Below are 27,270 nucleotides of genomic sequence, written 5' to 3'. Positions count from 1 at the left end.
CAGGCCTGTTGCCTGCACATGTTCACCCAGGACTGAAGAAGGGACCCTGCCATCATCTCTACCCTAGATACCTTTTAGGCTGGCCAGAAGGTCACCTCCCTACTGCATCCGGGGAGGGGAGAATGGAATCCTGAGGGTTGGACTAGCCACTGACAACATTCATCTAGGGCAGGCAGAAGAACCCAGAATGCAGCGGGAGCTGGGCTGGCGGGCAGGGGGGAGGGTCGAAGGCTTCCCGGAGGAGGCAGTACACTCTGAGCCCTCCTAGGCATAGCTGGGATTCCCTCCGGTGAGAGCAGAGAAAGGGAGCACACTCCAGGCGAGGTGAAATCGCTCTAGGTACTGGGTGGCACTGGACCCGCCGTGGGCCGAGTAGGGCTGGGGTGGGCTCCACGAGAGAGAAGCTGCCTGCTAGAACATCCTCTTCTGCCCGGTAGCACAGGCAGTTGGCTGCGAGCCTAGGGACGGTCTTGGCGGGAGCAGAGAAGGCAGCAGGCCGCTTTAAGTTGCTTTAAGTCCGGCCTAGGAGAAACCAGATTCTTTTTTGTTTTACGGGAGGGGTGGGGGTGGGGAAGCTGGTTCCAGCAATCTCTACTTTAGGTATTGTCCCGGAGTAGGGGCTCTGGCCCCGGGGGCAGAGGTGAAGGCCAGGCCCTGGGATGACCTTTTCCGCCCTCCCTCCTCATCCCTGGCTGTCTCCAGTCTCGGTTAGCTTTCTGCGGGATCTGGTGGCCCGGGGAGGGTCGTCCGTTTGGATGGATAACAGGCTGCCTAGGGCGGGCGGAGGCAGGGGGAGGGGCGCCCACCGCCCGCAGCCTCAGTCTACCCAGTCTGCAGCTCCGGGCTGCTGGGCGCAGGGAGGCGGGCATCTCTAGGACCCGGCTCTGCACGGAGCTCGGCCATCGGAGGAGCAGAGCGCGGAGCCGCGGCGCCACGGCCGGGTCAGAGTCCGCGGGGAGGCTCGAGGCGGGGGAGGGGGCGGCGCCTCCGGGGCGGGGCCGCGGGCTGCGGGGCCGCCTGGCGGGAGGCCCGGCGTGCGTCAGCGCCGTGAGTCCCGGAGTTTTCCACTGACGAGGAGGGCGGAGCTGCGGGCGGGGCCGGGGCTCAGCCAGTCTCTCCCGCCGCCGCCGCCGGACGCGCAGACCTGGGTCGGCTGCACCGACGGCCGCCCGGCCGAGCGCACTGCGGGTCGCTCGCTGCGCGCGCTGCGACCCTGGGACGGGGGCGAGGGGAGCCGCGGCGTCCTGGGCGAGCTTTGCCGGTGCAGGTGGGTGCCGGGGACCCCCGGGACGCGGCCGCGGGGGAATCGGGGCAGGGGGCGTCCCTCCTGAGTGGCGCTGTCACTGCAGCCCCCTGCGCTTATCATCTCGCTCGGGTCCTCCCGAGGGGCCGCCGGGATCCGGACGCCCAGCCCGGCTGGAGATGGCGCGCGCCCCGGGTGGGAGCTCACGGCCGCGGGGTATGGGGTTGGGGGAACGACCAGGCTTCCCTTCCCCTCCCCCGCCCCGCCTCGGTGACCCCGAAGATGCCCAGGCGCCCCGAAGCCGGGTGCAGGTGGCGGAGTGGCGGGGCGCGCGTGCCCGCGGGCGAGTTTCCTCCTGCCCCAGTTGCCGGAGAACTTTTCAGAAGTTGCTCGCGTGGCCGGGGCAGGTGACACTTGGTCGCCTTCCTCCCCGGGCTCCCTAGGGGGAGAGCGCGGCCGAGCTGCGGCGTGTGCCGGGCGCCCCCGGCAGGCGGGGGTCAGGGAGGGTGTGGAGGGATGAGCGAGGGATGAGTGAGGCTGGGTGAGTCACGGACCCCGGGGGGGGGGAGGAGGGAGGGGCGGGGGATTGTGTCGTATGTTCACCTGTCACCGTCACACGCCGAGGCCACTGCCGTTGAGTCACTGGGCGCAGCTACCCCGGCCACCCGCGGGCACACGTAGGCTCTCTCCCACACACCCCTAGTCCCTCTTGTGCGAGCATCCCGTCTCCTTCCCCGGTGTCCCCTCCCCCGGGGGGCCCTTCGCCTTCGCGTCCCGTAGAAATGCCCACACCACGCCAGCAGCCGCGCACTTAGTCACTCGAGGGTGCCGGTACAAGTCGCTCCCAGACTGGAGCCCACATTCCTGGCACCGGAGAACCCGTCCCCGCGCTCTGGCTGCCCACCTCCGGCCAACCCCCACCCCCCGGGAGTCCCAGCCCTTTTGCAGAGAGTAAGTCAAACGCTCCCTGCCCCCAAATCTCTGACAGCCCCACCCCCATCCCCCCCTTCCCCCGGCTGTCACCCTCTTTCTCCCCGGCCCTAGTCCCGTCAGATCACCTCCTGGCCCTGCCCTGCGCGTCCTGCAGGTCACACCCTCTCTCCCGCCGAGATGCTGAGCCATCTCTTAGCCATGCAAATCTAGAAATGTCAGTCTCTACTACTGACACCCTCGGGTGACTTCCTGTGCCCTCGGGCCAGCCCAGGCCCTCTTAGCTGCTGCACCTCCACCAGAAGGCGCATCTTGCTGCCCTTGCTCCTGTCCCTGGGCCGGGCCGAGTCCGTCCCCTCTGTGGATAACTCTGCTCGTGTCCCTTCTTCAGAGGGACACTGCTCTGGGTCCCCAGTTGTACCCTTCCTGTCCCCCCCTGCTTCCTGTAACTCCAACTTGAGAGACGTTGGTTGCAGGTCTTTTCACTTATGCCCGGAGTGTCTGCCCCGTGGTGCATGGCATTATTATTATTATTTTTTTGGAGGCTTAGCAAGAATTTGCTGAATGAATGAATGAATGAATGAAGGCAGAGGAAGCAGTAACTTGTGTCAGGTGCGGCTTTCCCTGGGTAGAAGAACCAAGCATTTTCATATAGCCAGCAAACGTTTGGCACTTACCCAGTGCAGGGCCCTAGAGGCTGAATCGAAAGAGCTGTGTCCCCTCCCCCCCACACCCCCCATCGCTTTCTGAGGCTCCGGTGGGGGAGGGGCGCGTCCGTGCTTCCTGTCTGCCGTCTCTTGAGCGGCCCTGCACTTTGTTTCCGTGAGGTCCACCGCGGCTCAGAGGTGATTTTTCTCTCCCCCCCCCCCATATTCCTGGAGAGTCCGTCGGGAGGGTCTGGGGGTCCTTTGACCCTAGGTGTTGTGGGTGGGGGCGTGACTGATCGGGACCCGGGGCCCTGAGGTCAAAGGACACATTCTTCAGATGCCTGGTACAGGGGGACGGAGGCGGCCCTGGCGGGGGGCTGGAGGCTGGGGGGCACGGGGCTCGCTGGTGTGCCGAGCCTGCCCACGGCTGCCCCGCGGTTGCCTGTGGAATTAGCCTTTGCTGGGCCCGGAGTGCTAGATGGCTGGGGTCACTAGACCCGGGTGACATTCCGTTCCCGGGCTGTCAGTGCCTGTGCGTGCGTGTGTGTGCGCGCGCGCGCGTGTGTGTGTGTGTGTGTGTGTGTGTGTGTGCGCGCGTGTGTTGGCAGGAAGGGGGAGGCCCCGATCCTCAGGCTGCTACCATCCCGGAAGGGAGCCTGGTTCCCTCGGATTCCGGGGCCTGCCCGCGCGGCGCTCCAGGAGTGTGGTGCATGTGTCCGAGCCAGATCCTGGGAATGGGTTTTTCCTTCCTCCAGGTCCCTGGGACGGGACCGCGCTCACCCTGGGAGCGGGATCTGGAGTCCCCGAGTAGCTGCTGCGGCCCCCTCCCCCACCCCCTGACTCACTGTCTGGCACTTTTCTTGGACTCCTTAGCTGTCTTTCATTTCTGACTTGACTTGGCCTCCTCATCTCTGCCCCTGACTTCTCTCGGCCTCTGGATCCCAGGTGGCTCCTCAGACCCAGCCGGAGGTCCAGCGCTCGTGCCTGGAGCACAGCCTAGCCTTTCCGGGATGTGAACAGCTTTGGATGTGAGCACTCTTTGGCCTTAGTTCTTATCTGGATGCACTTGACGGTGGATCCCTGTTCAGCCTGCAACTCCCTCCCTGACATCTGTCTGTTTACTCTTGGGGAACAACGGGAGCCTCTGAGATGCCATCCCACACTTGCCTGCAGCCACGGCGAGCTTTCCTCTCCTGGCCTGGGAAAAGCCACCTTTGAACAGAGCTCTGACCTAGGCTGGGGGCATGGGCGCGTGTCCCCTCCTTACATTAGCCTTCAGGAGCAGGGGAGGTCACGCTGAGACCCCCTAGGCAGAGGACCATCCCTGTGGGGCTGTCCTGACTGCTTGTTTGGGGCCAGACTTACTGTAAGTGTCTGGGCAGAGGCAGCCTAGCTTGGTGTGAGGGAGGCCGTTACGTTGTGGTTAGATAAGGAGAGCACTGAGGAAAACTTAGGGTCTGTGAGAGCCGTTTCAACCAGTCTGTCTGTGCTTCTAGGGGTTGGAGCATCCAAAATCAAGACCCCAACCTGGTGAAGCCCTCTTCCTGGTTTGTAGATGGGAACTGTCTTATTGTTTCCTTGTGGTAGAGGAACAGGCCCTCTAGTCCCCCTCTTTTTAAAAAACGATTTGTTTTTATGTGTATGAATGCTTTGCCTGTATGTATGTCTCTGTAATGTGTATATGCCCAGTGCCTTTGAAAGCCAGAAGGGGTGTCAGATCCCCCCTGAAACCGGAGTTACAGATGGTTGTGAGCCACCCTATAGGTGCTGGGACTTCAGGACTTCTGGAAGAGCAGCCAGTGCTCTTAACTGCTCTCTGGCCATTCATATCTTTTTAAGGAGTTGAACCCAGGGTTTCAAGCATGCCAGACTTCTGAACTGTGTCCCTGGCCCTCAGAGGCATGGATGACATGGTAGCATATGTTTGTTATTGCAGCACTTGGGAGGTAGACATAGGAGGATCAGGAATTGAGGTCCCCTGGGCTACATGAGACCCTTTCTCATTCAAGACGCCCTTATTCCCAATTGCACTGGAGGTTAATCTTCAGTTTAGGAATATTTTTGTTGGAAAGTGTTCTGTCCATGGCTGTACCCCAAAAAGGCAGAAGTGGGGAGCTCTTGAGGTCCCTTTGGAGATGCCTTTTGGGGGGGTGGTTTACTCTAGGCAGTTCTCCTGCCTCATGTAGCACTTTATAGATTGAAGCTATGGCATCTGGAAGAATATAAGGCTGGACTTTTCCAGTATGTGCAGAAGCTAAGTAGAGTGGGAGGGAATAGCCTCGTGGGGAACCATTAGGAGTGTTGCTCAGCATGGGGTCTGCGAGGTGGTGGTTCCACTTTGCCTTTCTGGCCGTGGGTGATAGGGGGGCTCAGGGGAGACACGGGTGGAAGCAGATTGGGGGGCAGAGACATGGAAGGCATGATAAACTCGGCAAGCGTGTGCGGACAAAGCAACTCAGGGCTTTGCACACACACTTCACCGCAGAGCTATACCATCAGTCCAAATTTTGATTGATAGCGACCTAAATAGAATGAATATATATATTCACAAGTACAGCTAGAGGCATTTTTAAACCTTGAACCACCGTCCTAGCCCTCCGCCAGCAGCCCTCACTGTCCAGTATGCACCCCTCCTCCCACTGGCTCCTCTAGCCTGGCTGTGGAGAGGGCAGAGACAATTAGCGTCCCCTCGGAATTGGTTCTACCTTCTGTTAATCTCAGCCTGTGTTTCCTGATGCTTTCACTCATCTGTGTCTAGTCTCGTGAGTCCTAGAGCTGATTTTTTTTTGTTTTGTTTTTTTGCACACTCAATGAAAACGAATCACCGAGAGAGAGAGAGAGAGAGAGAGAGAGAGAGAGAGAGAGAGAGAGAGAGAGAGAGAGAGAGAGAGAGAGAGAGAGAAATTGACGTGTACCGGCTCCTGTAAACTGCCCCCGCCCCTAGAGGTTCTAATTTGTATTTTTCTTTATTCTGAGCAACAGTCTCCCATAGCCGAGGCTAACCTTGAACTCTGTTCTCTTGCCTCCGTCTCCCAAGTGCCAGGATGTCAGGTGTGCACACACCCTGCCTGGCCTCTGGGGGCTTAGGACAATTGGAGGCAGTGATGTTAAGGGATTTATTTGCCCAGGATCACCCAGCCAGTAGCCAAGCCGGGGTCCAAACGCAGACAGCGAGTTCTCCAGAGCCAGGAGACCTCCAGAATCTGTGCCTGGCCTGTGAGTGTGAACTTTCAGGGCTGAGTGCTGCCTTGGGTGTAGGTGCAGGAGGAGGAGGGGAGGGAGGAGTTGGGGGGGTGGCTGCAGGTTTCTGGCTTGAGCAACTGGGTGGGTGGCAGTGCTGTTACTAAGACAGGGGACAGAGGAAGAGGAACAGATGGCATGGGGGGTGGGGAACAGACAGGGTTCAGTTTGGGGCCTGTGGAATTTTGTGTTTCCAGGGGGAAGTGGGCTGTTGGTCCTGGGGTCTCAGACATTTGTCTTTTGTCTTAGGAGCACTGACTGGAATTAGAGAAAAGGATGGTGTGTGTGTGTCTGTCTGTGTGCCTGTGCCTGTCTGTCTGTCCCATGTTGTGTTCGCCCCCCCCCCCCATGCTTTAGACTTCAGTGGTGGCTGTGACAGGATGTTTAGGGCCTGCCTGACAGCTAGTGTGTATGAGTGTGTCTGTGGTCAGGGTGCCTGGCTCATGACCAAACATCTCCTGGGAGAGCCTACAGGTCAACTGGGCTGTTTGTGTTTGTGGTTTGACTCTGAGAAGGGGAGTAATGAAGCCTGAGAAACTGCCCCGGAAACACCTGTCATCCTCTTTCCCCCAGCCCCGGGGTGGGGGCTTGGCCTGGTTCTCCTGTTCCTGCCTGGAGAAGGCTGCCACGACTTCCATGAGTACTTTTAACCATCGAGTGGGCTGACAGCTGGTGCCCTCAGATGCGGGAACTCGCCGGAAGGCCTGGGACAGGAGAAGGGACCATAGGGAGGACACCTCAGTGGAGAAGACCTGGATGGCCTCCCTACCCCTTTCGCTTCCTGTGATGGTGCTGGGGGAGGGGTCCCCAGCTGTGGGCACTCAGCCCTGAAAGAGTGAGTTCCACAGGACTCAGGCAGTCAGGCAGGCAGCAGGTAGCTGCACTCGCAGTCTCCAAGTCCTGGAGGGACTGTTGCTGGCCCAAGCCCTGGGGGTTAGGGAGGGAGTTTTCACCTCTCCAGCCTGGCTGGTGAGTGACTGCACCCTACCAGGGGTCTAGGGGAGCCTCACAAACAAAAAGTAAGGGAGGCTTGGAATAGCAGCTTTCTGGGTCAATATCACTATTAGAAGTTTGGCTTTGTTTTAAGGAAAATTAACTATATTGGAGTTGAAGTTGGGGAAAGTAGAAGGTGAATATTAAGATCAAAGTAAAATGCCCTGCCTGCAGTCCGGCCTAGAGCAGGGGACTTTTCTCCTGTGGCACGGGGATTTCTGAGGGAAACTCTGAGAAGCTCCATCCCGGGGAGGGGCTTGGGGGAAGTCCTTCTGACAGGAATGGGGCCAATGTCAAAACCAGTGCCTGCTCCCAGAGTTCCTGGTCAGCCTGGCCCAGGAGCGGGGACCCAAGCTGCCAGTGGGCAAGGTGGCAGACCTGTGCGGTGGGGGAGCGGTGCCCGTGGTGGTGGGCTGTGCAGACGGCAGCTGCAGGAGGCTCTGCGCGTGCAAGCACGCACAGCAGACCTGTGAGTCAGCCCCAGGAGGCCTGGAGGATGCGCCAGGGCAGGCTGAGTTCTGTCAGTCCATCTGTTGGTCTATCTGCCTTCTGGCCCTGCTGGTGTGTGTGTAGGTGTGTGTGTGTGAGAGAGAGAGAGAGAGAGAGAGAGAGAGAGAGAGAGGGAGAGAGGGAGAGAGGGAGAGAGGGAGAGAGGGAGAGAGGGAGAGAGGGAGAGAGGGAGAGAGAGGGAGAGAGGGAGAGAGGGAGAGAGAGGGAGAGAGAGGGAGAGAGAGGGAGAGAGAGAGGGAGAGAGGGTACCTGGCTGTTTTCCTGAGGCTTGTTATCAGAGGCCAGGTCTTGGGAGGTCAAAGGTTCCGGGTTGGAAGGGGTGGTGGTGCTGTGCTGTCTCGTTCTGAGGAGATCCTACCATGAACCTCAGCTTCTGGTAGGGCTGGAGGGCCCAGATGGAGTTTGGGGGGATACCGTGGAAGGTAAGCCAGGATGGGGAAAACATGGTTAGGCCGGGAGCCTGGCGCTGAGCATTCTCTTCCTGTCATTCCAGGCCATCTGTCCTCAGCTCCTGGAGCCCCCTCTGTACGACCATGGCTGGGCTGCTGAAGAGGAAGTTTGACCAGCTGGAGGAGGACTTCTTGGGCTCCTCCTCGTTACCCTCATCCTCTGGCTGTCTCTCCCTCTCCTCCTCCCCCGGGTCTTCTGTCTTCCCTGCCTGGAACTCGGATGAGGAGGGACTGTGTGGTCAGGCACCCCGGCCCGACCAGGACTCCTGTGGCCTCCCAAGTTTCACTCGTAAGTCTTCTGTCTTGGGGGGCCCCACGCCCCTTCTCTAAAGCTGAAATTGCCCTTTGCAGCCTTGGGGTGTCCCTTTCTATGAAGTCTTTTACTGCCCACTGTCCAGGGACACCTGGGCTTGCCTTGATTTACCTTTGACCTTGGGAGTCAGGCTGTCAGGAGTTGCTCCCCTGGGGTTGGGAGGCCTTTCCAAGGGGCTGTTGTTTCCAGTGTGCCCCGCCCTCAAGAACCCAGCCAGAGTTGGCCCTGCGTGCCTGCTGAGCCACGCCCCTTTTGTTTCACTGCTCTTTAGCTTTTTCCTGAATGTCCCCAAAAGGGTTTTTCCTGATCAGCTTTCTTCTTTTCCTTTTTTTTTTTTTTAATCTTGAGGACAGGATGTCACATAGCCCAGGTTGTCCTCCAACTATGTGGCATCTGCCAGGTAGAACGGATGGGCAGGTGTCACTCTAGAAATTACACCGCCGGCTGGAGAGATGGCTCAGAGGTTAAGAGCACTGGCTGCTCTTCCAGAGGTCCTGAGTTCAATTCCCAGCAACCACATGGTGGCTCACAACCATCTGTAATGAGATCTGGCGCCCTCTTCTGGCGTTCAGGCATGAATGCAGGCAGAATACTGTATACATGATAAATAAAGACAGAAATTACACCGCACCACAGAGGACTCACTCTCGGCCCCTTACTTGTCATTTCAGCCCCGTCCATCCTGAAGCGGTCTCCTCGGGAGCGTTCAGGTCGCGTGACCTTTGACGGCATCACTGTCTACTATTTCCCGAGGTGCCAGGGATTCACCAGTGTGCCCAGCCGTGGTGGCTGCACCCTGGGCATGGCTCCCCGCCACAGCACCTGCCGGCTCTTCTCCTTAGCTGAGTTTACACAGGAGCAGGTCCGGGCTCGGCGGGAGAAGCTCCGTCAGCGCCTGAAGGAGGAGAAACTGGAGAGGCTGAAGTGGAAGGTATGGAGGCCCTCGGGGGTCAGTCTGCACATTCCATGTGCAGAGGAGGGGCCTGCGGTTGGGGTCAGGGGAGGGACACAGAGAGGGTTCGAGGTCTGGGGCTGCAGCTCAGGCACACTGGATGCTTGCCTAGTGTGTAGGGCGTTCCTGGCGTCCGTGACCAGCATCAGGACCTTGATACACACCTGCCACCCCAGAACTTGGGAATGGAAGCAGAGGAATCAGGAGTTCAAGGTCCTCTTCAACTGCATAGCAGATCTGAGGACAGGGCCCTGTCTAGAGAGAAGTAGGCAGTTGCAGATAAGGGTCAGGCCCGGGGTATAATGCTGGAATCTTTCTAGACTTACCAGGGTTGGGAACTGATCTGACATTGCCGGTCTGTGTATCTAGTTAGAGAAGGGGTTCTGTCTGACCCAGGATGGCATGGATAATCTGTGGATTATCTCCTGTCTCACACCCTTCCTGTACATGTAGCTTTCTGCAGCTGGAGTTCCAGCGACGGGGACGGGCTTACCCCTCACAGTGGACGCCATCGATGACGCCTCTGTCGAGAATGACCTGGCAGTGGCTGTAGCAGGCGGCCGCTTGGAGGATGTGAATTTCCTGCAGCCCCATCCGCCTCGGCAGCGACGGGCCCTGCTTCGGGCTTCGGGTGTCCGGAGGATCGACCGAGAGGAGAAGCGAGAACTGCAGGCGCTGCGTCTATCTCGGGAGGACTGTGGGTGTCGCTGTGATGGAGTCTGCGACCCCGAGACCTGCAGTTGCAGCCTGGCTGGCATCAAGTGCCAGGTGCGTGCTTGGATTGGGGAGGACAAGGGGTTGTGCCTTTTATGCTCTACGTCCCTGGGTTAAATCCCTAGCCCCACTACCAAAACAAAACCATCAAAAAGGAAAGAAAAATATTAACCAGGCAGTGGTGGCACACGTTTTTAATCCCAGCTCTTGGGAGGCAGAGGCAGGAGCATCTCTGTGAGTTTGAGACCAGCCTGGTCTACAAGAGCGAGTTCCAGGACAGCCTCCAAAGCCACAGAGAAACCCTTTCTCGAAAAACTAAAAAATGGAGAAAAAAAATCTTCCAGATGTGGTGGCACACACTTTTAATCCCAGCACTCTGGGAGGCAGAGGCAGGCCAGTCTCTAAAAATCAAGGCCACGCCTTTAATCCCAGCACTCGGGAGGCAGAGGCAGGCGGATCTCTGTGAGTTCGAGGCCAGCCTGGTCTACAGAGTGAGTTCCAGGACAGCCTCCAAAACAATACAGAGAAACCCTGTCTCGAAAAACAAAAAACAAAAAAAACAAACAAAAAAATCAAGGCCAGCCAGGTCTACATAGTAAGTTCTTGGCCAGCCAAAACTACATGGTGAGACCCTGTCTCTAGAAAACAAGCCAGGCGCTGGTGGCACTCGCCTTCAATCCCAGCACTGGGGAGGCAGAGGCAGGCGGATCACTTGGATCTAGGCCAGCCTGGGCTACACTTCTAGAGAAGCCCTGTCTCGAAAACAAGCAAAAGAAAAAGCAAACCCTACTGGATCTGGTGGGGTGGGGAGCCGAGCCTGCTGGCTTCTCGCACACACAGTCTTTACCTGGGCACGGTTTCTCTCCGCAGATGGATCACACATCGTTCCCCTGTGGCTGCTGCCGTGAGGGCTGTGAGAACCCCAATGGCCGTGTGGAATTCAACCAGACAAGAGTTCAGACGCATTTCATCCACACGCTCACCCGCCTGCAGATGGAGCAGGGTGCCGAGAGCCTGGGGGTTCTGGAGTCTCCCGTCCAGGATGGTCCCATCGAACAACAAACCCCGGTTTCCCCTTTCCCGCTGGCCAACCCCCCTGTGAGCAGTGAGCTGGGGGACAACAGCTGCAGCAGCGACATGACCGACTCCTCCACCTCCTCATCCTCCGGCAATAGCGAGCCTCCGGACCGCCTCGCCCACCCCAGCCCTCCAGGACCCGGCTTCCAGTCCGGCGTGGATGAGGACAGCCTGGCACAGATCCTGAATTTCAGTGACTCTGACTTCGGCGTTGAGGAGGAAGAGGAGGAGGAGGAGGCAAGGGGTGTGGGCAGCTTGGATAACCTCAGCTGTTTCCATCTGGCTGACATCTTTAGTGCCGGTGACCCCAGCAGCCTGGCCGGATGGACTCACGGGCAGTCTTACTCGACTAGCCTGGCGGCGGGCATCCTCGATGAGAACGCTAACCTGGACGCCAGCTGCTTCCTACATGGCGGGCTCGAAGGGCTGAGCGGAGGTAGCCTCCCTGGCAGTCCTGGGTCCTCTGGGGCAGAGGCTGTGCAGAGTGGTTCCGTGGACCTCAGCTTATCCTCCTGTGACTCCTTTGAGTTCTTCCAGGCCTTGCCCGATTACAGTCTGGGTCCTCACTATACTTCCCGCAGGGTATCTGGCAGCCTGGACAGCCACGAGGCCCCCCACCTTTTGCCCAGCTTCTCTCCGCCAAGGGATGCCAGCACTTGCTTCCTGGAGTCCCTCGTGGGCCTGTCGGAGCCGGTTACTGATGTCCTGGCACCTCTTCTGGAGAGCCAGTTTGAGGACACTGCCTTGGCACCTTTGATGGAGCCCGTGCCAGTGTGAGGACTGAGGTGCCGTTTCCCTGCCCCCAGAGCCCCGTTGCTGCTTTCTGTGATTTTTTTGGGGGGGTTCCCCAAGGTCTATGTGATGTAACGGTCTCCTGTGGGCTGGTCCTGGCCATGGGTGCTAAATGCACCCTCTTATTTTTACATTAACACTCTGAATTTATTTATTTTTTTTTATTTTTATTCTGTACTAAAGAGAGGGTGGTGAGGGGTGTCCCTCTTTCAATGCCTGGTCCCTCTAGCCAGACAAGAGGTCTTCCACCTCCCAGTGTGTGCCAGAAGAAGGGAGGGAGGGAGCTCTCCTGGAGCCTCAGATCCATTTTCTTCCCACCGTAATGTGCTCCTCAGTCCAAAGACAGCGACAGGGCTGAAAACGGGGGCTTCTGGCTTCCTGCGAGCCGTGGGGGCTAGATCTCCTGGACTGTGAAGATGTAATTTATTTCTGTAATTTATTTGGGGGCCGCGGCATCAGTGGCTGAGCCTCTCTGGCAGGTGGGCGGTGTTGGGGCACAGCCCCTTCAGTGTACCCTGGCTGTCTGGGCTTTGGTGTGGACCCTGTGGGTTGGAGCCTGTGGTCATCAGTCAAGCTGCCTGGCTCCTCACCAGCCTTGACCAAAACCCCCTTTGCCCCTGCCGGGTCACTCTCCTTGTCCTCTGCCCGCGTCCCTTTTCCCAAGGCTGTGGGTTACAGAGCCCCTCCTGTAGGATGGGAAGCCAGAGGCCCCAAAAAGGGCAATGGGCCTGCCTCAGGATATGAGGTGCACCCCATAATGCACCCCAGATCACTGTCTCAGGGCTTTCTGGGCACTGAACTCCACCGGAGCCCACCGTGTGCCCCTAGGCCAGTTGGCGAGGCGTGCCTCTTGAGGGGCTTTTATGCCCTTCGTTAGCTGGTGTTGGATTTTGTATGCATTTTTATATTGTCTCTAAGTGTCAGAACTATAATTTATTCATTTCTTTTTGTGTGTGTGCCAAGAAACACAGGCTCTGGGCCTGCCTCCTTGCCCAGGAGAGGAGGCCTTGCCAGCCTGTGTGCTTGTGGGAACACATTGTACCTGAGCTGACAGGTACCAATAAAGACGCTCTATTTTTAAGTGTGGTCTCCTTGGTGGGGTGGGGAGCATAGTGCACCCCCAGGAAGCAGTGGGGAGGGGCGCTGCCCGGGTAGCATGGACAGAGGCTGTGCTGAGAGGCAGGGACAGCACACTGGGCTTCCTTCCAGGCGGGCCAGTCAGCCTATAGGCAGAAAGCCAGCTGAGAGGTTGGCTGGGCGGATGGAACAATTTTCCCTCTGGATTAACCCATTCCTTGACGGTGCCATCTGGGATGCAGTGGGGGCGGGGGCGTCATAAGGAGGAAGAGCTGTCGGCTTGGGCTGGGACAGGGTACCCTCTGTTGCATGCATACACCCGGGTCTGGGCCCTGGCCTGGAAGCTATAGTTACTTCTGGGTTCAGAAAGGTCAGGGCAGTAAGATGCTCTGGTGGGGGCCTGGCCTGGTGACAGGGCTCAGCAGCTGCAGTCCCTGGGGACTTGAGCTCCGGAAGTGTCTACCAGCCAGACCTGTCAGACCTGTCCCAAGCAAGGAGCCGGAATAGGCCTCAGGCCAGCTGTGCAGACCAGGCTCTGGGGAGCCCCAGTCAGGGGCCTGGATGGCAGTGACTTGCACAGCGTCTCCGGGGAGTGACCACAGGTGCCCCTGCCTGTGCTGTAGCCCCCCTCTGGGCTCTACCCAGGGGGACTACTTAAGTACCAGCTCTCATTACCTGGTGAGGGGATCTGCAGACTATCCACCTGGAGCCCGGGTTTCTCCAGTCCTGTGCAAATGACTAATCCGGCCTGCTTGAGTCATACATGTGCAGCACTGCGGACGCACTCTGGTGCCCATCCCGCTTTGGTGTTTGTCTCTGACCTCTGCCTTTTGACCCTCATGTCACCTTTGAGGTAGCTTTCTTTTATTTATGGACGTGACCGCATGGTAACAGGGACCACCAGAGGACCGAGGGGCCACATGGACCTGTGACTGGTGCAGCTTGTCTGACCTCTCTGGAGTGGAGTGGGCGGGGGCGGGCACGCTCTGGTCCTACCTCCTCGCCCCTCTCACCAGGGCCTGGAGACCCCGTGCAGGGGTCGCTCTAGCACGCCACATCTGTCTCTTCCAAGGGTTCTGGGGGTCTTCTCTGATAATCCAGGGCTCCTGGGGACAGCCCTGGAGCTCCTACAGGCTTCTCCACACACTCAGTCCCTAGTCGGACAGGCCTTTCCAACGCCCATCGAGGGCCACGGGGTCAGTTTTGGGGAGTTTCGTGTCGATAAAAGGAGACAAAACATGATTAACACCGGTCTCTTTACAGCAGTGCTTTCCCATAACACAGACCTACTTCCTAATAAACCGTCCCAACAAGACTGTTGTAAAAACATCAGAAAAAGGAACTTAGTGCCCCTATGGGAGAGAGGGGGTAGCTTTCTAGATCCACGCATGTGACCAGCAGTGTTACAGAAGGGACAGGGCTGGAGTACACAATGGAATACCAGCCGAACACCCTCAGGACCCTGGGTTCGGGTACCAGCGCTGGAAGAAAGACGGGAAACAAAGGCTTACTTAGCAGCCATGCAGGCAACTGAAGTTCTAAAGCTCTCCAGTCAGGTAGCTGGGGGTGACCTTGAACTCCCGATCTTCCTGCCTCTGCCTCCCAAATTCTGGGATTACAGGAAGTTGTTCCAACACTGCCGCACACGCCCCGCCCCTTTGAGACAAGGTCTCCTGGGGCCCAAGCTGTACTTGCTTTGTTGTAGGGGCGACCTTACCATGCATTGCCATCACACACATACATTCTGCCCTCACTACGGCCTTTGAGACTGCTTTATTGATTTAGTCGTTAATGTTCCTTTTGTGCTTAAACGTTGAGCTCATACATGCCACAGGTCTGTGTGGAGGTCAGAGGACAATGTGGAGTTGGTTCGTTGACCCTCTCCTTCCATCCACCACACGGGGCCCGGGGCTCCAACGAGGGCTTCGACTCAGGTCATCAGAGTTGGGGCAGGGACCTTTTGCCTGCGGAGCTGTCTCCCCAGCCCTTTTGTCTCCAGACTGCAACTAGCTATGTAGCAATGGCTGGCCCGGAACTCCCGCTGCAGGCAGGGCTGGCTTCAGGCTCTCAGCTGCCCTCTCTCTGCCTCCCAAGTGCTGGGATTGCAGGTGTCTACGATTATACCATGCCTGCCTGTGGGTTTCTTTAAATAGAATACAGCAATATGCTTAAAGGTGAGACCCGCGGGGCGTTGTGGCACACGCCTTTAATCCCAGCACTCGGGAGGCAGAGGCAGGCCTATGAGTTCAAGGCCAGCCTGGTCTAGAGTTCCAGGACAGGCTCCAAAACAATACAGAGAAACCCTGTCTCAAAAAAAACCAAAAAAAAAAAAAAAAAAAAAAGAAGTGAGACCCATCCTTTTTTTCTATTACCCCACCCCCACCGAGACAGTTTATCAGTGTAGCCCTGGCTGTCCTGGAACTCACTCTGTCCACCATGCTGGCCTTGAATTCAGAGATCCACCTGCCTCTGCCTCCCAAGTGCTGCTGGGAACAAAGGTTCATGCCACCAGCCGAGACCTGACATTTTCAACAGTGCCCAAGAATTCCTAAACGTGCTGTGCTGGTTGTTAATGCAAACATGGACAAGCACATCATTATCCAGTCTGTGGGGGGGGAGGAGTTCAGGGGTTACTGTGTGAACCCTCACTTCAAGCCTATTAACCATCAGTGAAATATTTGCTCGATATTATTGGCAAAGCATGACACAAGAGTTGGGAAATGGAGTCTTTTCCTTTTTTGAGACGGGGGTCTTCTGTAGCTCAAGGTAACCAGTTAGGATGACCTTGGCCTTCTGATTTTCCTGCCAACACCTCCAAGGTGCTGGGGTTCCAGGTGTGACCGACCACCCGGCTGCTTTATGTGATGCTGGGGGAGGGGGTGTCACACTGCACAAGGGCTCCGCCGACCAAGTCACATCCCCTGCCCAGATCTAAGAGCGGAGCCCGGAGACCCAGTGAGGGCAAGCACTCGGGAGGGCACACGGTGTGGCCTTAGGCCTCCAGATGCCCAGTTCAGAGCTCTTTACCCAGAGGCTGGACTGACCCAGAGAGTTCCATCCTGAGAAACAGGGAGGGTTGTATTGAGAACCCAACAAAGGTTGAGCTCTCTCACCAGGTAAAATGATCATCAGAGCTATCTGAACAGGGGCCACCGCACTGCGTCTGCCCCCTTAGGCATTAATGGGATCCTGGAAAAGGTGAGCTGGTTGGCCAATATATTCTACAAAACCCAAAGTGGTGTGATTGCAGGGGCAGGGTGTGGCTTGGTGAAAATCGTCCCAACCCCGTGAGTTCCAGCTTGGAGCCGGGTGGGGGGTGGGCTGGGGGTGGAGCTTGGGGCAGGGGGAGGCGGGTGGACACGATACCCTCAGAGAGGACAACGGGCCTTGGAAATCTGTTGACCCTCTTAGCTTGGGGCCCTTCTGTAGGTAGTCTTCTGGTCTGAGCCCCTGCCAGGGCAGACTCAGTAGACATCATGGTGGGGAGAGGCAGTTGCTTATCTGGTTCTGAGATAAACTGGGGAGGAGACTGTGGTAGGGGACACTTTGAAGTAGCTACCAGGTGCTTTTTCCTAGCCATCACTCCCACTGGGAGATCTCTGTTTCTTCAAGAGCCTGGAACAAGAGTGGGTCCATGAGGAAGGACCCAGCAAGCCCTGGCACAAGCTAAGCCGGCTGTCTTCCCTCCCCGGGGAAAACTGCTCCTCCGCCTTAAAACATGCAGCTTCGATGGGTGGCGGCAGTGCGTGCATCTAATCCCAGCACTTGGAGGGGGTGGGGCAGAGGCAGGTGGATTTCTGTGAATTTGAGGCCAGCCTGGTCTACAGAGTGAGTTTCAGATCAGCCAGGACTACACAGAGAAAACCTGTCTTGAAAAAAAAACAAAAAAAAACAAAACAAAAAAAGACACAAAGCTTCTAAACACCCTCAGGCCAGATGAGGCATGACTCCAAATAAGCCACAGACAATGCGGAGATGGTGAGAATATGTCATTTTCCCAATTCCTTCTCTGCCGACCACTTCCTACCCTCCCCACGAAGCGTCTACAGATTGATGGCTTCCACCGACTCCGAGCCTTTCCAGACACAGCTAGGGCCTCAAGGACCCCTGGGCTTTCTCCAAAATTTCTTCTCTGATCTTGGGATAGTTGGGGTACTCCGTCAGAACCTGGTACAGAGATAGATCAGATGTGTGGAACCAGGTTGGGGGCGGGGCAGCCACTGCATGTCCCATTGGTGCTGGCGACTTACACTGTGACAGACTTCGATGGCATCTACAAATTTCTTGTCTTTCAGGTAGTTGAAAGCCAGCTTGAAACCTGTCCGGAGGTGGGGGTGGGGGCGGGTGGGGACACCCTGGTAACTGGCCAGCCCTCTGGCTCCCTCAACTACCAGGATGCAGGACTGGGGCACTAGGATTGGGGGACCAGCCCCTGGGTACCCTGGCCTGTCGTCTTACCAATGGCAGGGCTGGCCTGATAACTGTACTTCCAGGCCAGCTCGTAGTTGGTGGCCGCATCCTTGTAGGACTGTTCTTTCTCCATGATGAAACCCATGTACTCGTAGGCCTTGCAGCAAGACTGCAGGGAAAGGCAGTTAGCACATCTGCCCCAAAGCAGCCACCGAGGTCCTCGATGTGGGACAGGAGGGGGCAATGGATGGCAGTGGGCCGCATTGACCCAAAGTGCACAGGTCCCCAGAGCACCCACATCATTTCGAGGGGCTCACTGTGTACCCACTCCTTGTTCAAAGGCTGGCACGACCCCTTCGTATAAAGCCCCTCTACTGACATCCGTCAGAAGCTGATCCTTACACACCCCTCAAGCCCCGACGGCCTCTCCTGCTCCTCTAAGGTAATGTGTTCCCTTCTCTTCCTGGCTACGCCTGACCCCTATAAGTTTAAGCCTGTGTGTGACTCCCGGTTGGTTCCAGACCGGGTTTGTCACCGGCTTGCCTGCCGCTCTGACCCCACCCCTCCTCCCACCATGCTCGCCCCTCCTCCTTTATTCTTCCCATCCCCCCATGACCCCTGCCTTGTTGTACTGGAGGCAGCGGCGGAGCAGCTCCGAGGCCAGGTCGAACTTGCCGCCTTGGCAGTATATGTCTGCTAGCAGAAGCCAACTCTTTTCCAGGTCTTCGGCCTCGCTCAGGGTCCACGGGACCTTGGCGAGGCGCTTCAGCTGCGTACGGGCCTTGGGGACTTGCTTCAGCAGCATGTAGGCCTGGGCCATGGCCAGCAGCGCAGGGATGCTGTCCCTCTGCGCACCCGTGGAAGCAGACATTGGGGCACTCTGCCTGTGGCCCCCACCGTGACCCCCGCCCGCCGGAACCCATCCCTAGCTTTCCACACCTCGGTCTGGGCCATCTCGATGAAGGCGCCCAGAGCGGCCTCCACATTCGTCTTCTCCCTGGTGGCCAGCAGGCAGAGGCTCTGCAGCAGCCGCATCTGGGTCTGCCCGGAGTCCGAGTGCGGGTAAAACTCCCGCAGGAGCTTCTCCGCGGTGCGCACTCCGTGCTGCTGGGACTCTCTCCGACTGGCCGAGCTGTGGGCACGGGACACAGGCTGACTGGCCTCACCCTCACCTGGCCACCACCCAGAAGCTGGAGCCTCTCCCCGCCCCCGGCCCTCTTACCTGCTGTCGGTCACCAGGCTCTCAAAAGCCTCTCCGCCGACAATCTCATCATCAGGGTTCAGACAGATCTGTACCATGTAGCAGGTGGCAATCTGGCCCCAAGTGCTGTCCTTTCTGGCTTTGTTCAGAAACCTCAGGGCTTCGTTGGGCTGCCCAATGTGCCTACAATGAGTGAAGAAAATGCCACGAGTTGGTAAGAGGAATTGTGTAAGGCGAGGGAGCACAGACACAGGGAGCACAGACACAGGGAGCACAGACACAGGGAGCACGGACACCAGAGAGTATACACATAGGGAGCACGGACACGGGGAGCACAGACACCAGGGAGCACGGACATGGGGAGCACAGGCACCAGGGTGCAGGAACACATAGGAAGCACAGACAGAGTGCAGGGGCACCAGACGGACAGGGAGCATGAACACCAGAGCACAGGGACACAGGGAGCACGAACCCCAGGGCGCAGGGGACCACAAGAGCACAGACAGGGAGCACGGACACATACGGAGCACGGACACATACGGAGCACTTGCTCAAAGTCACACTGCTGGATATCCGGCCTGAGGGTTTCCTGGAGGCTGCTCTCTGCTTCCCCACTGTCTGCTGGGGAGGCCTCTTATCCGACCACTGACCCTCGGATTGCTCGAGCCTAACTCACCAGAAGTAAATGCCTTGGCAGAAGTTAAACCCTGGCTCCAGAGGCACCCGGCTAGACACCTTCTTGGCCAGCTCCAAGAACGCGGGAGCCTCTTCCAGCTTGCCACTCCGCCGCAGCAGATCGATCAACTTATTCAATACCAGAAAGTTGTCTAAAAGAGAAGAGAGCAGAAATCTGGGCGCACTCAGGGAATGGCAACCACGCCAGGCTGGGGCCCTAGGGTCTGATGCAGGACGAGGCAGTGCTGGACCCTGACCTGGGGCGGGGGTCCCAGGAGACGCTACTTGCACAGGCCCAGCAGCACATTCTACACTCAAGAGTGAATAAATTATACAGAGCTCAAAATACCACGACAGCAGGGGCTGGGGACAGGCTGCGGTCAGCAAAGCACGAGGACTTGAGCTCAAGTCCCCAGCACCCATCTAAAAAGCAAGGTGTGGCCATACGTCTCTGTAACCCTCTGGGGCTGGCTGGTTATCAGCCAGGTTCAAGTTCAGCGAGGGAGCTTGCCCAGAGGGAACAAGATGAAGGGACAGAGCAGGGAACCATATTGGCCCTTGACCTCTTGGCACTTTCTCTCTCTCTCTCTCTCTCTCTCTCTCTCTCTCTCTCTCTCTCTCTCTCTCTCTCTCCCTTCTCTCTCCCTCCTTCTTCCTCTCTCTCCCTCCTTTCTCTCTCTCCCCTCCCTCTCTCTCTCTCTCTGTCCCCTCCTCTCTCTCTCTCTCTCACACACACACCCACACACAGTGACAGCAGCAGCTAGCTATACCCGGCTCTGTGAATTATTCTACCTGTGTGTTCCACAGGGTTGAGCACTTTTTGTCCCCATTTTGACAGACGAGGACACTCAGCACGGAGGGGTGAATGTGGTTTTTCAAAGGTTACTCGGCTCCTTGAGTGATACCAGGGCTCAGACCCAGGCAGCCTGACTGGAGACTACCCACCTGGCCACAATTGCTGGGCCCGTGGTGACCCCTGTGAGCTTGCTGGACCTCTGGCTTGGGCTCCAGGTCTGACCCTGGGAAGCAGCTGTTTCGTTCAGTACCAATCTAGAGAGACCATCTAGCAGCTTCCAAGTGGGTGTGACCATACAGGGAACTGTGTTGAGTCCCAGAGGTTGCCATATGGGGACAGACAGGCCGTCCTGGTTCCGGTGCCGAGTGCCCGGGTCTAGGAACTGGCCCCTTGGACTCAGGAAGGGCTGCCACCTTCTCGGTCTTTATCAATTTCCTGCCTCTCTGGGAACAATTGGGAAGGAAGGGGCTTCCTCTGCCCAGCCAGGAAGGAGGGGAGAAGGCCCACCCTTCTCTGGGAGAGCCGCCCTGGCTGGGTGGGGAAGCGGCCTTCTGGTCCCCGTTACCTGGCGCTTTCTCCAGCACTTGGCGGTAGAGATTGATGGCCGTTTCGTAGTTTTGCTTTCTGAACATCAGGTCAGCCAGCATCTATAGGAAGACACACAAGCTGACTCCTGACCCTGGCTTCCTGCCAGGGAAGGAAGCAGAAGACTCCCCAGGCTGCCTCCCTGGTCCGGGGAGCCTGTGAGCCCCACCCCCACCCCCACCCGGGAGACCCTACCAGAAGGTGAACATAGTAGGTAACTTTCTCATCCTGCAAGGTGTGGGCCTGGGGAAGGCGTGGGCGACAGACAAGCTAGAAGGTTTATTTCACCTAACAGTGGGTGTGGCTTCCCCTGCGGTTGGCTCCGCCCCGCTCCGCCCCGCCCCGCCCCCCGCCCTGGCCTAGAGGATGCTGCTGCCCCCTGCTGGCCTTCCCATCCCTCTCCGAGAAGGGCAGTGCGGGTGGCTGGCTGGGACAGGGCCCTAGCCGAGCTCTTAGTGGGGTGGGCCGGTGAGGTTCAGCAGTCAGGGAGCAGCCCGCATCGGCCGCAGGGCCCCGGGGAGGTGGGTGTGCAGCCTGGCATCTCCTACCACGGCAGCTCTCTCGTGAGTCTGCTCCGTCTGTAAGAGCGGGCCACAGCACTGCTCACACAGGTCCAGCTGCCCCAGAAGCAGGTGGAGCTGCGCCAGCTCCAGCGCCACCTGTGGGAACACGAGGAGGGAACCAGCCCTGCCATCACCTTCGACTCCCTCCCGGATGCGTCTCTCAGCTTTGCACGCGGGCCTCGCACCCGGTTTCCCTGCCGCTCTGTTGGTTTTACCAGCGGAACGAGCTGGGGCCCGGATGACCCCACTAATCTCGGCCTCCGGCCCCTGCTCCTTCCTCTGTGTTCTGGATTCTGGGGCAGAGTCCCCGACTGCCCACTCTTTTTCCTCTCGCCCGAGGGCAGTCTCAGGCAAGGAACATGCCCCGCCCCACTGTCTCTAAGGCCCGTCAAAGGGTGAACAGTTACCATACAACATGCTTAACTGTATTTTCGAGGCGTGTATCTCATGTCTCGTGTAGCCCAGGCTAGCCTCCAACTCAGTATGTAGCCGGGGATGACCTCTGCCCCCGCCCCAAGTGCGGAGATGACAGGTTTTATGGTTCTATGTGGTGCGGTGAGTGGACCAAAGGCTTTGAGCAGTCTCTTCCCGACTGCCGGGCTCTTTATTTAGTGTGAACTTAGTGCGAACTGTTTCCTCATCTGGCACCACACCCCTCTCACAGTTCTCAGCTGGCTCGGAAACTCAACCTGGGCCCCATTCCCACTGCAGCCTAGCAACCACAAATCACTGCACCCCCACCCCTGCTAGCCGAGCCCGCGAAGGTTCGGCTCCATTAACAGTCCAACGCTGGCCTTCCTGGCCTTGCTTTAAGACCGGTAGCAGGGCCGGGCATTGGTGGCGTACGCCTTTAATCCCAGCACTCGGGAGGCAGAGGCAGGTGGATCTCTGTGAGTTCGAGGCCAGCCTGGTCTACTGATAGAGTTCCAGGACAGTCTCCAAAACAATACAGAGAAACCCTGCCTCGAAAATAACAAAAAACAAAAGAGAGAGAGACAGAGAGACAGAGAGAAAGAGACAGAGACCAGTAGCAGGTGAGGGCCTGGGTCAGCCTGAGGCACGTCTTGCCCCAGAGTTCCATGCCTCCCCTCCCGCTTAACAGGTTTGGCTCCTCTGAGTCGGGCCTCTCTCTGCGAGGACACCCCAAACTCCTGATCCTGCCTCCACCTTCCAAGGGCTGGGATTGCAGCTGTGCACCACAGCCTTGCTTGGTTCGCAGGGACTGGTGACCGGAACCCAGGGCTTGCTTGGTGACTGCTGCAAGTACCCTACCGACCGAGCCATCCCCGCGCGCCCTCCCCCCCCGCCTCCGAGGTGTCATTTCCCAGGGCCACACACCGTGTTGTCTGTAGGTGAGTAGGAGAGGGCGTCTTTGTACGACTTCACCGCGCTCTCGTAGTCTTTCTCAGTCAGATAATGCTCCCCCATCTGGATGCAGATGGAGGCCGCCAGCTGCTTCTGGAAGGGGATCGTTTCCGGCTGCTCCAGAGGGACCCTCTTCAGTATCCGGGACTGGAGGTCCAAGGCCTTGGGGAACCAGTGAGGCTAGGGGTCAGGAACCCTGAGCTCGAATGCCGGGCCACGGGACCTGGCAGTGTTCCATGGCTGGCCGCGTCAGAAGGGGTGTCTTGAGGACATCTGGACTGCTCCCTCGGCACACGGGAGGCAGGCCTGCGCTGCCCCTTGGGGGGGGGAGCAGGGGTGTAGGAGGGCAAGCTCTTACTGTATTCACTGGCCTGTCTCCACCACACCTCGGTGTGCCGTGGCTGATTTGCCTTGGGCTGTCTTGCAGGCTAGAGCAACACGCAATAGGTGCCCGGAGCAGGCTGGGGAACTGTTACTAGTGGTGTTTGTGGTTTTGTTTTCGAGGCGGGGTCTCACTATGCAGCCCTGGCTGATACGGGAACTTGCTGTGTAGACCAGGCTGGCCTCAGACTTAGAGATAGGCCTGCCCCTGCCTCTAGAGAGCTGGAATTAAAGGCGTGTTCCACCAAACCCAGCTCAGGCAGGGTTTTTGTTGAGACAGGGTCTTAACTACTCCAGGCTGGCCCGGAGCTCATTATGTAGTGAAAGGTGACTTTGAGCCTGTGCTACCACGTCTGGTTTGTGTAGCACTGAAGATAGAAGCAAGGCCTTTGTGTATGCTAGTCACTGAGCTATGCCCTGGGACTGTACTTAGATGGACACGTTTGCTCTGCCTCCAGTCTATCTCCCTTCTGGAATTTGAGGCTGTTCTCACACGTCCAAGATGTGAATGGATGAGACGTGGAACAGGACAGACAGCCAAGTTGCAGAAGTGGGTACAAACTAGCACTGGGCTCCGTAAGGACAAAGAGATAAGTGGATTGTGTGGTAAATGAGAGAAGTCACCTTAGCCGGGGGTGGGGGCGCATGCCTCAGGGGGCGGAGGCAGGCAGATCTCTGAGTTTGGGGTCAGCCTGGTCTACAGAGTGAGTCCCAGGACAGGCAGGAAACCCTGTCTTGGAAAAAAAAGTTGCATTGACTGTACCTAACCTACGGAGCAGAGCATCAAAGCTCAGCAAGAAGAACATTGTAGAGCATTGGGTGAGCGTGAGAGGGAGTGGCCAATCGGAAGCTGCTGCTCGCGGCCACTTGTAGAGCATTGGGTGATCCTGAGGGGGCGTGGCCAATCTGAAGCTGAGGCTCAGGGCCATGGCTAGCATCTCCAAGGTACTACAGAGTCCTATATCTCTAGCCCGGGGGAAAAGTAATTCAGAACTGACAGTACAGTTCCTATTGAATGCATACCGTTTTTCACACCATTGAAAAGCCCTAGAACTCTAAGACAAATCACCTTAAGTAGTAAACATCTGTACTTAGCCTTGGGCTTAAGTCTCCATGTCTTGTCTTTGAGCTTTAACAATTAGATGGGAATGTCACAGTGTTCGGCCCAAAGAGCCACCGCGAAAATTTAAAAAGAGAGTAGAGAAGTCAGATATCATAATGCTTACCTGGATACCGGAGCTCGGCAGGCTGAGGTAGGAGGACTACCTAACGTAAGGCTAGCCTGGGCTACATAGTGAGCTCTAGGCTAGCCTGGTTAACATAGTAGGACCCTGTCTGAAAAGGAAGGAAGCAAGGTAGGTACTGAGTGAGGGAGAGCAGGAGGAAGGAGGAAGGAACAGAGCTGGGGGAGGAGGGGGAGGATGGGGAGGGTGGGGAGGAGGGGGAGGAGGGGGAGGAGGGGGAGGACAGGGAGTAGCGGGAAGGACAGGGAGGAGTGGGGAGGAGGGGGGAGGATGAGGAGGAGCGGGGAGGAGGGGGAGGACGGGGAGGAGGGGGGAGGGACAGACAAAGCTAGTCCTGAGCATTCAATGCAGAGAACATTGAATGTCATTGAATGTCAATGTCATTATCACACCTACTGCCACATCACCCTCCTTAAGGACAAAGCCACTGTTGCCTGGCTCTCACTGATTAACAAAGATGCAGAGTGAGCAGAGGGTGATGGGCCTCCTCTGAAGAAGGTCTGCACCCTCGCAGGCCCATGTGTGAGGACTCAGGCATTATGCTGGCTGCCCCTGTCACCTGGCTCAGGCGGTACCCTGGTCAGCCCAGGGTTCCCTGTCTGCATAGTCTGCGAGCAGGTGCAAAGGACCCCTTTAGAAGACAGACCCCGCCCACTTACGCTCTCTTTCCCACTCTGCTCTCTCTGCCCATTCCCCTCTTTCTGCTCTCTCTCTTTTCTGTGGTTCCCCTGGGGCAGACAGGACTTTTCCCGTCTCCCTCTTCTCTTCTGTCCTCTCTGCGTCTCTTTACCCCTTTTCTCTTCCCCTTTCTAATAAAGCTTCTCACTCGCCGGGCGTTGGTGGCGCACGCCTTTAATCCCAGCACTCGGGAGGCAGAGGCAGGCGGATCTCTGTGAGTTCGAGACCAGCCTGGACTACCAAGCAAGTTCCAGGACAGCCTCCAAAGCCACAGAGAAACCCTGTCTCGAAAAACCAAAAAAAAAAAAAAAAAAGCTTCTCACTCAAGCTCTGCCTGGCTGGCGTGTTTGTCCCTCCGCCTCGGCCACCCTCGCCTGCTATGGAATCTGCCAAGGTCCCCCACGCAGGACCCCCTCAAGCTTTATCCTAATGCCACGGCCCCGCTCCCTTCCTCCCGACAACGGGTGCTGCTGCAGTCGATCTTGGGCCAGTTACCTGGTTCAGGGTTTCAACCACATCCTCTTTTTTATGGTTCCTGTAAACCTTTGCCAGCAAAAGCAAGCACTTGACCTCATTCATCATGGATGGGATTTCCTTGACCCCTAGAGAGACAGGGGCAGTCAGCATGCATAGTTCTGCCCTTGGGTTGATGGGGAGAGCTGGGTTCGGGTCCCCAAGCTGGCGTGGGGGGGGGCAAGAGCGAGGCAGGAGTGAGTTCGAACACCACCTCACCCGAGTCTCGTTCCAAGGCCTGCTTCAGCACCTTCTCTGCTTTGTGGTATTTCTTCAGTTTCAGGAGCAGCTCGGCCAGATCGAAGCACAGGAAGTCCTGCCCACTGATCTTCTGGGCCGCCTCATAGTAATTAATGGCCTTAGCGCCAACGGGAAATATGGGCCTCAGCTTGGCTGTGCATGGGGGTGGCTGACAGCATGTCCCTTCCGCAGCCCCTCAGCACACAGATGCCGAGATGGATGTCCCACCACCCCCACCTCCCCACTGGGCAGGCTGGGCTGGCGGAGCTCGCCACCGGTCACACTCCCGGCAGGAAGCTGGAGCGACACACTGCCCCTTCCCATCTAGACCCCTCCCCAACTCATGAGCCTTCCTACTCTTTCCCGGCGCGGCTGGCCCTCCCCAGGGCAACCTCACCTTGGCGTACTGGTGCGTCTTCATGTAGGCTTGTCCGATCCTGCTCACCAAGGAGGCGTCGTGAGGGTTCTTTCTGTAGGCTTCATCGTACACCTCCAGGGCTTTCTCAGGCTGGTGGGGGGAAAGAGCACGGGAGGGGGGTGGCTTTCTCGTCTCTCACCGGGGAAGCGATCCTGGGGTGAGTTAGCTCCCCTACTCACCTCCTGAATGCTCATGAACGCGTCACCCAGGAGCAGGCTGCTGTGGGGGCCGGGCAGATGTTCACAGAGCTCCCTGCGGGAGAAATCAACGGCCTCTCTCAGGCCTGGGCCTGGCGAAGGTCATTCCCGAGTCCCGGCCACTGAAGACTGAACATGAGCCTAATGGAACGCTAAGCAAGCACTCCGTAACCGGGCACACCCCCTGCCCAGCTACACCCCTCTTCCTGACACACTGCCTGCCTTCGAACCCAGGTCGCTGCATATGCCTGGCAAGCACACGGCCACTGAGCCCCACCCCACCCCACACTGCTCCCCTGAAAGTCCACTCCGGACACCCTACCCTGTCGGTCAGTTTTTACCCTCCCAACCCCAAAACTGCCTAGTTTCTCCCAGAGAAAGGGGCCGGCCGGGAAGGGCCTCTCCAGGTTCCAACACCGAATCCTAGGAGACGAGGGATGGGGCTTCTGACTTCTGCTCTCTTCCCTCACCCACCCCGCCCTGCGCCAAGGATAGGCAGAGAGAAGGGCCAGGGTGCGAATGTGCTTTCCTGACTCCTTTGGCGTCAGTGCTGGGATGCAGGCATAGCTATGCGCGTCCACAGTAAAAGCCACGCGGAGCAGAGATGGAGGGGAAGGGCAGGCAGCGGGGCTGAGGGTCCTCAGGAGTCACCCACAGGCAGGGAGACCTACAAGTTGCTCGTGCCTTGGTCTAAAGCACTCTGGGGAAGCACTCTGGAGGAAACAAACCCTCCGCAGCAGCCCCAGGGTTGGGCGCCGCCTCCTGTGGGCGGAGCTTACATGTAGCAGCCGATGTAGAGGCGCGCGTCCTTGCGGTTGTTCAGGTAGATGCTGGCCATCTTCTCCTTGGCTTCCGTGTAGCAGGGCTGCTTGGGTGTGATGCCTCTCAGCATGCTCAGAGCCAGGTCCACGTTCCCTTTGCTCAGGGCCAAGTCCACATTGGCCACGGTGATGCGCATTTCCTCCGGCGTGCCGCTGAACTCATTGATGGCGTCCTGCATAATCTTGGTGGCCTCGTGCTGCCGTGTGGAGACCAAACGGGACCCTCTCTTTGGTATTGTCTTTTAC

General features: G+C 57.8%; 2 protein-coding genes across 6 annotated transcripts in view; one reads left to right on the top strand and one right to left on the bottom strand.

The window, feature by feature from the left end:
• The first annotated feature begins 1,149 nt into the window (after window positions 1–1,149).
• On the top strand, window positions 1,150–12,941 carry Csrnp1 (cysteine and serine rich nuclear protein 1). 4 transcript variants are annotated; one of them, XM_040739781.1, is made up of 5 exons: window positions 1,150–1,267; window positions 8,057–8,301; window positions 8,997–9,256; window positions 9,731–10,045; window positions 10,862–12,941. In XM_040739781.1, exons 2-5 carry the CDS (start codon window positions 8,097–8,099, stop codon window positions 11,843–11,845), a joined length of 1,764 nt encoding a protein of 587 aa, XP_040595715.1. In that variant the 5' UTR covers window positions 1,150–1,267; window positions 8,057–8,096; the 3' UTR covers window positions 11,846–12,941. The 4 variants fall into 4 exon arrangements, with proteins under 4 accessions (XP_040595715.1, XP_040595716.1, XP_040595714.1 ...); XM_040739782.1 differs by lacking the exon at window positions 1,150–1,267 and adding an exon at window positions 1,951–2,194; XM_040739780.1 differs by lacking the exon at window positions 1,150–1,267 and adding an exon at window positions 2,779–3,018.
• A 3,970-nt stretch (window positions 12,942–16,911) lies between these two features.
• Ttc21a (tetratricopeptide repeat domain 21A) overlaps window positions 16,912–27,270 on the bottom strand; it is a 29,701-nt gene continuing 19,342 nt past the window's right edge. Inside the window, exons 15-29 of one of the 2 annotated variants that reach the window (XM_040739773.1) lie at window positions 26,983–27,221; window positions 26,186–26,258; window positions 25,986–26,096; window positions 25,568–25,706; window positions 25,331–25,437; window positions 22,506–22,694; window positions 21,153–21,263; window positions 20,585–20,666; window positions 19,225–19,375; window positions 18,570–18,731; window positions 18,287–18,479; window positions 17,970–18,194; window positions 17,396–17,516; window positions 17,188–17,255; window positions 16,912–17,104 (exon numbers count right to left, since the gene is read on the bottom strand). In XM_040739773.1, the coding sequence (XP_040595707.1) occupies window positions 17,027–17,104; window positions 17,188–17,255; window positions 17,396–17,516; window positions 17,970–18,194; window positions 18,287–18,479; window positions 18,570–18,731; window positions 19,225–19,375; window positions 20,585–20,666; window positions 21,153–21,263; window positions 22,506–22,694; window positions 25,331–25,437; window positions 25,568–25,706; window positions 25,986–26,096; window positions 26,186–26,258; window positions 26,983–27,221 (2,049 nt within the window). In that variant the 3' untranslated portion in view covers window positions 16,912–17,026. The remainder of the gene's footprint in view (window positions 17,105–17,187; window positions 17,256–17,395; window positions 17,517–17,969; window positions 18,195–18,286; window positions 18,480–18,569; window positions 18,732–19,224; window positions 19,376–20,584; window positions 20,667–21,152; window positions 21,264–22,505; window positions 22,695–25,330; window positions 25,438–25,567; window positions 25,707–25,985; window positions 26,097–26,185; window positions 26,259–26,982; window positions 27,222–27,270) is intronic. The other variant, XM_040739774.1, reaches the window with a different exon arrangement.

The sequence above is a fragment of the Mesocricetus auratus genome, unplaced genomic scaffold (assembly GCF_017639785.1).
Source record: "Mesocricetus auratus isolate SY011 unplaced genomic scaffold, BCM_Maur_2.0 Super-Scaffold_100691, whole genome shotgun sequence".
NCBI lineage: Eukaryota > Metazoa > Chordata > Mammalia > Rodentia > Cricetidae > Mesocricetus > Mesocricetus auratus.
This window is presented reverse-complemented; position numbering and strand designations above follow the sequence as displayed.

Excerpts from the sequence above, each read along its gene's own strand:
- Csrnp1 (XM_040739781.1), top strand. The coding sequence starts at position 8,097 with ATGGCTGGGCTGCTGAAGAGGAAGTTTGACCAGCTGGAGGAGGACTTC. Across the intron at positions 8,302-8,996 it reads TGGCCTCCCAAGTTTCACTC|CCCCGTCCATCCTGAAGCGG; the intron begins GTAAGTCTTCTG and ends TTGTCATTTCAG. Across the intron at positions 10,046-10,861 it reads TGGCTGGCATCAAGTGCCAG|ATGGATCACACATCGTTCCC; the intron begins GTGCGTGCTTGG and ends TTCTCTCCGCAG.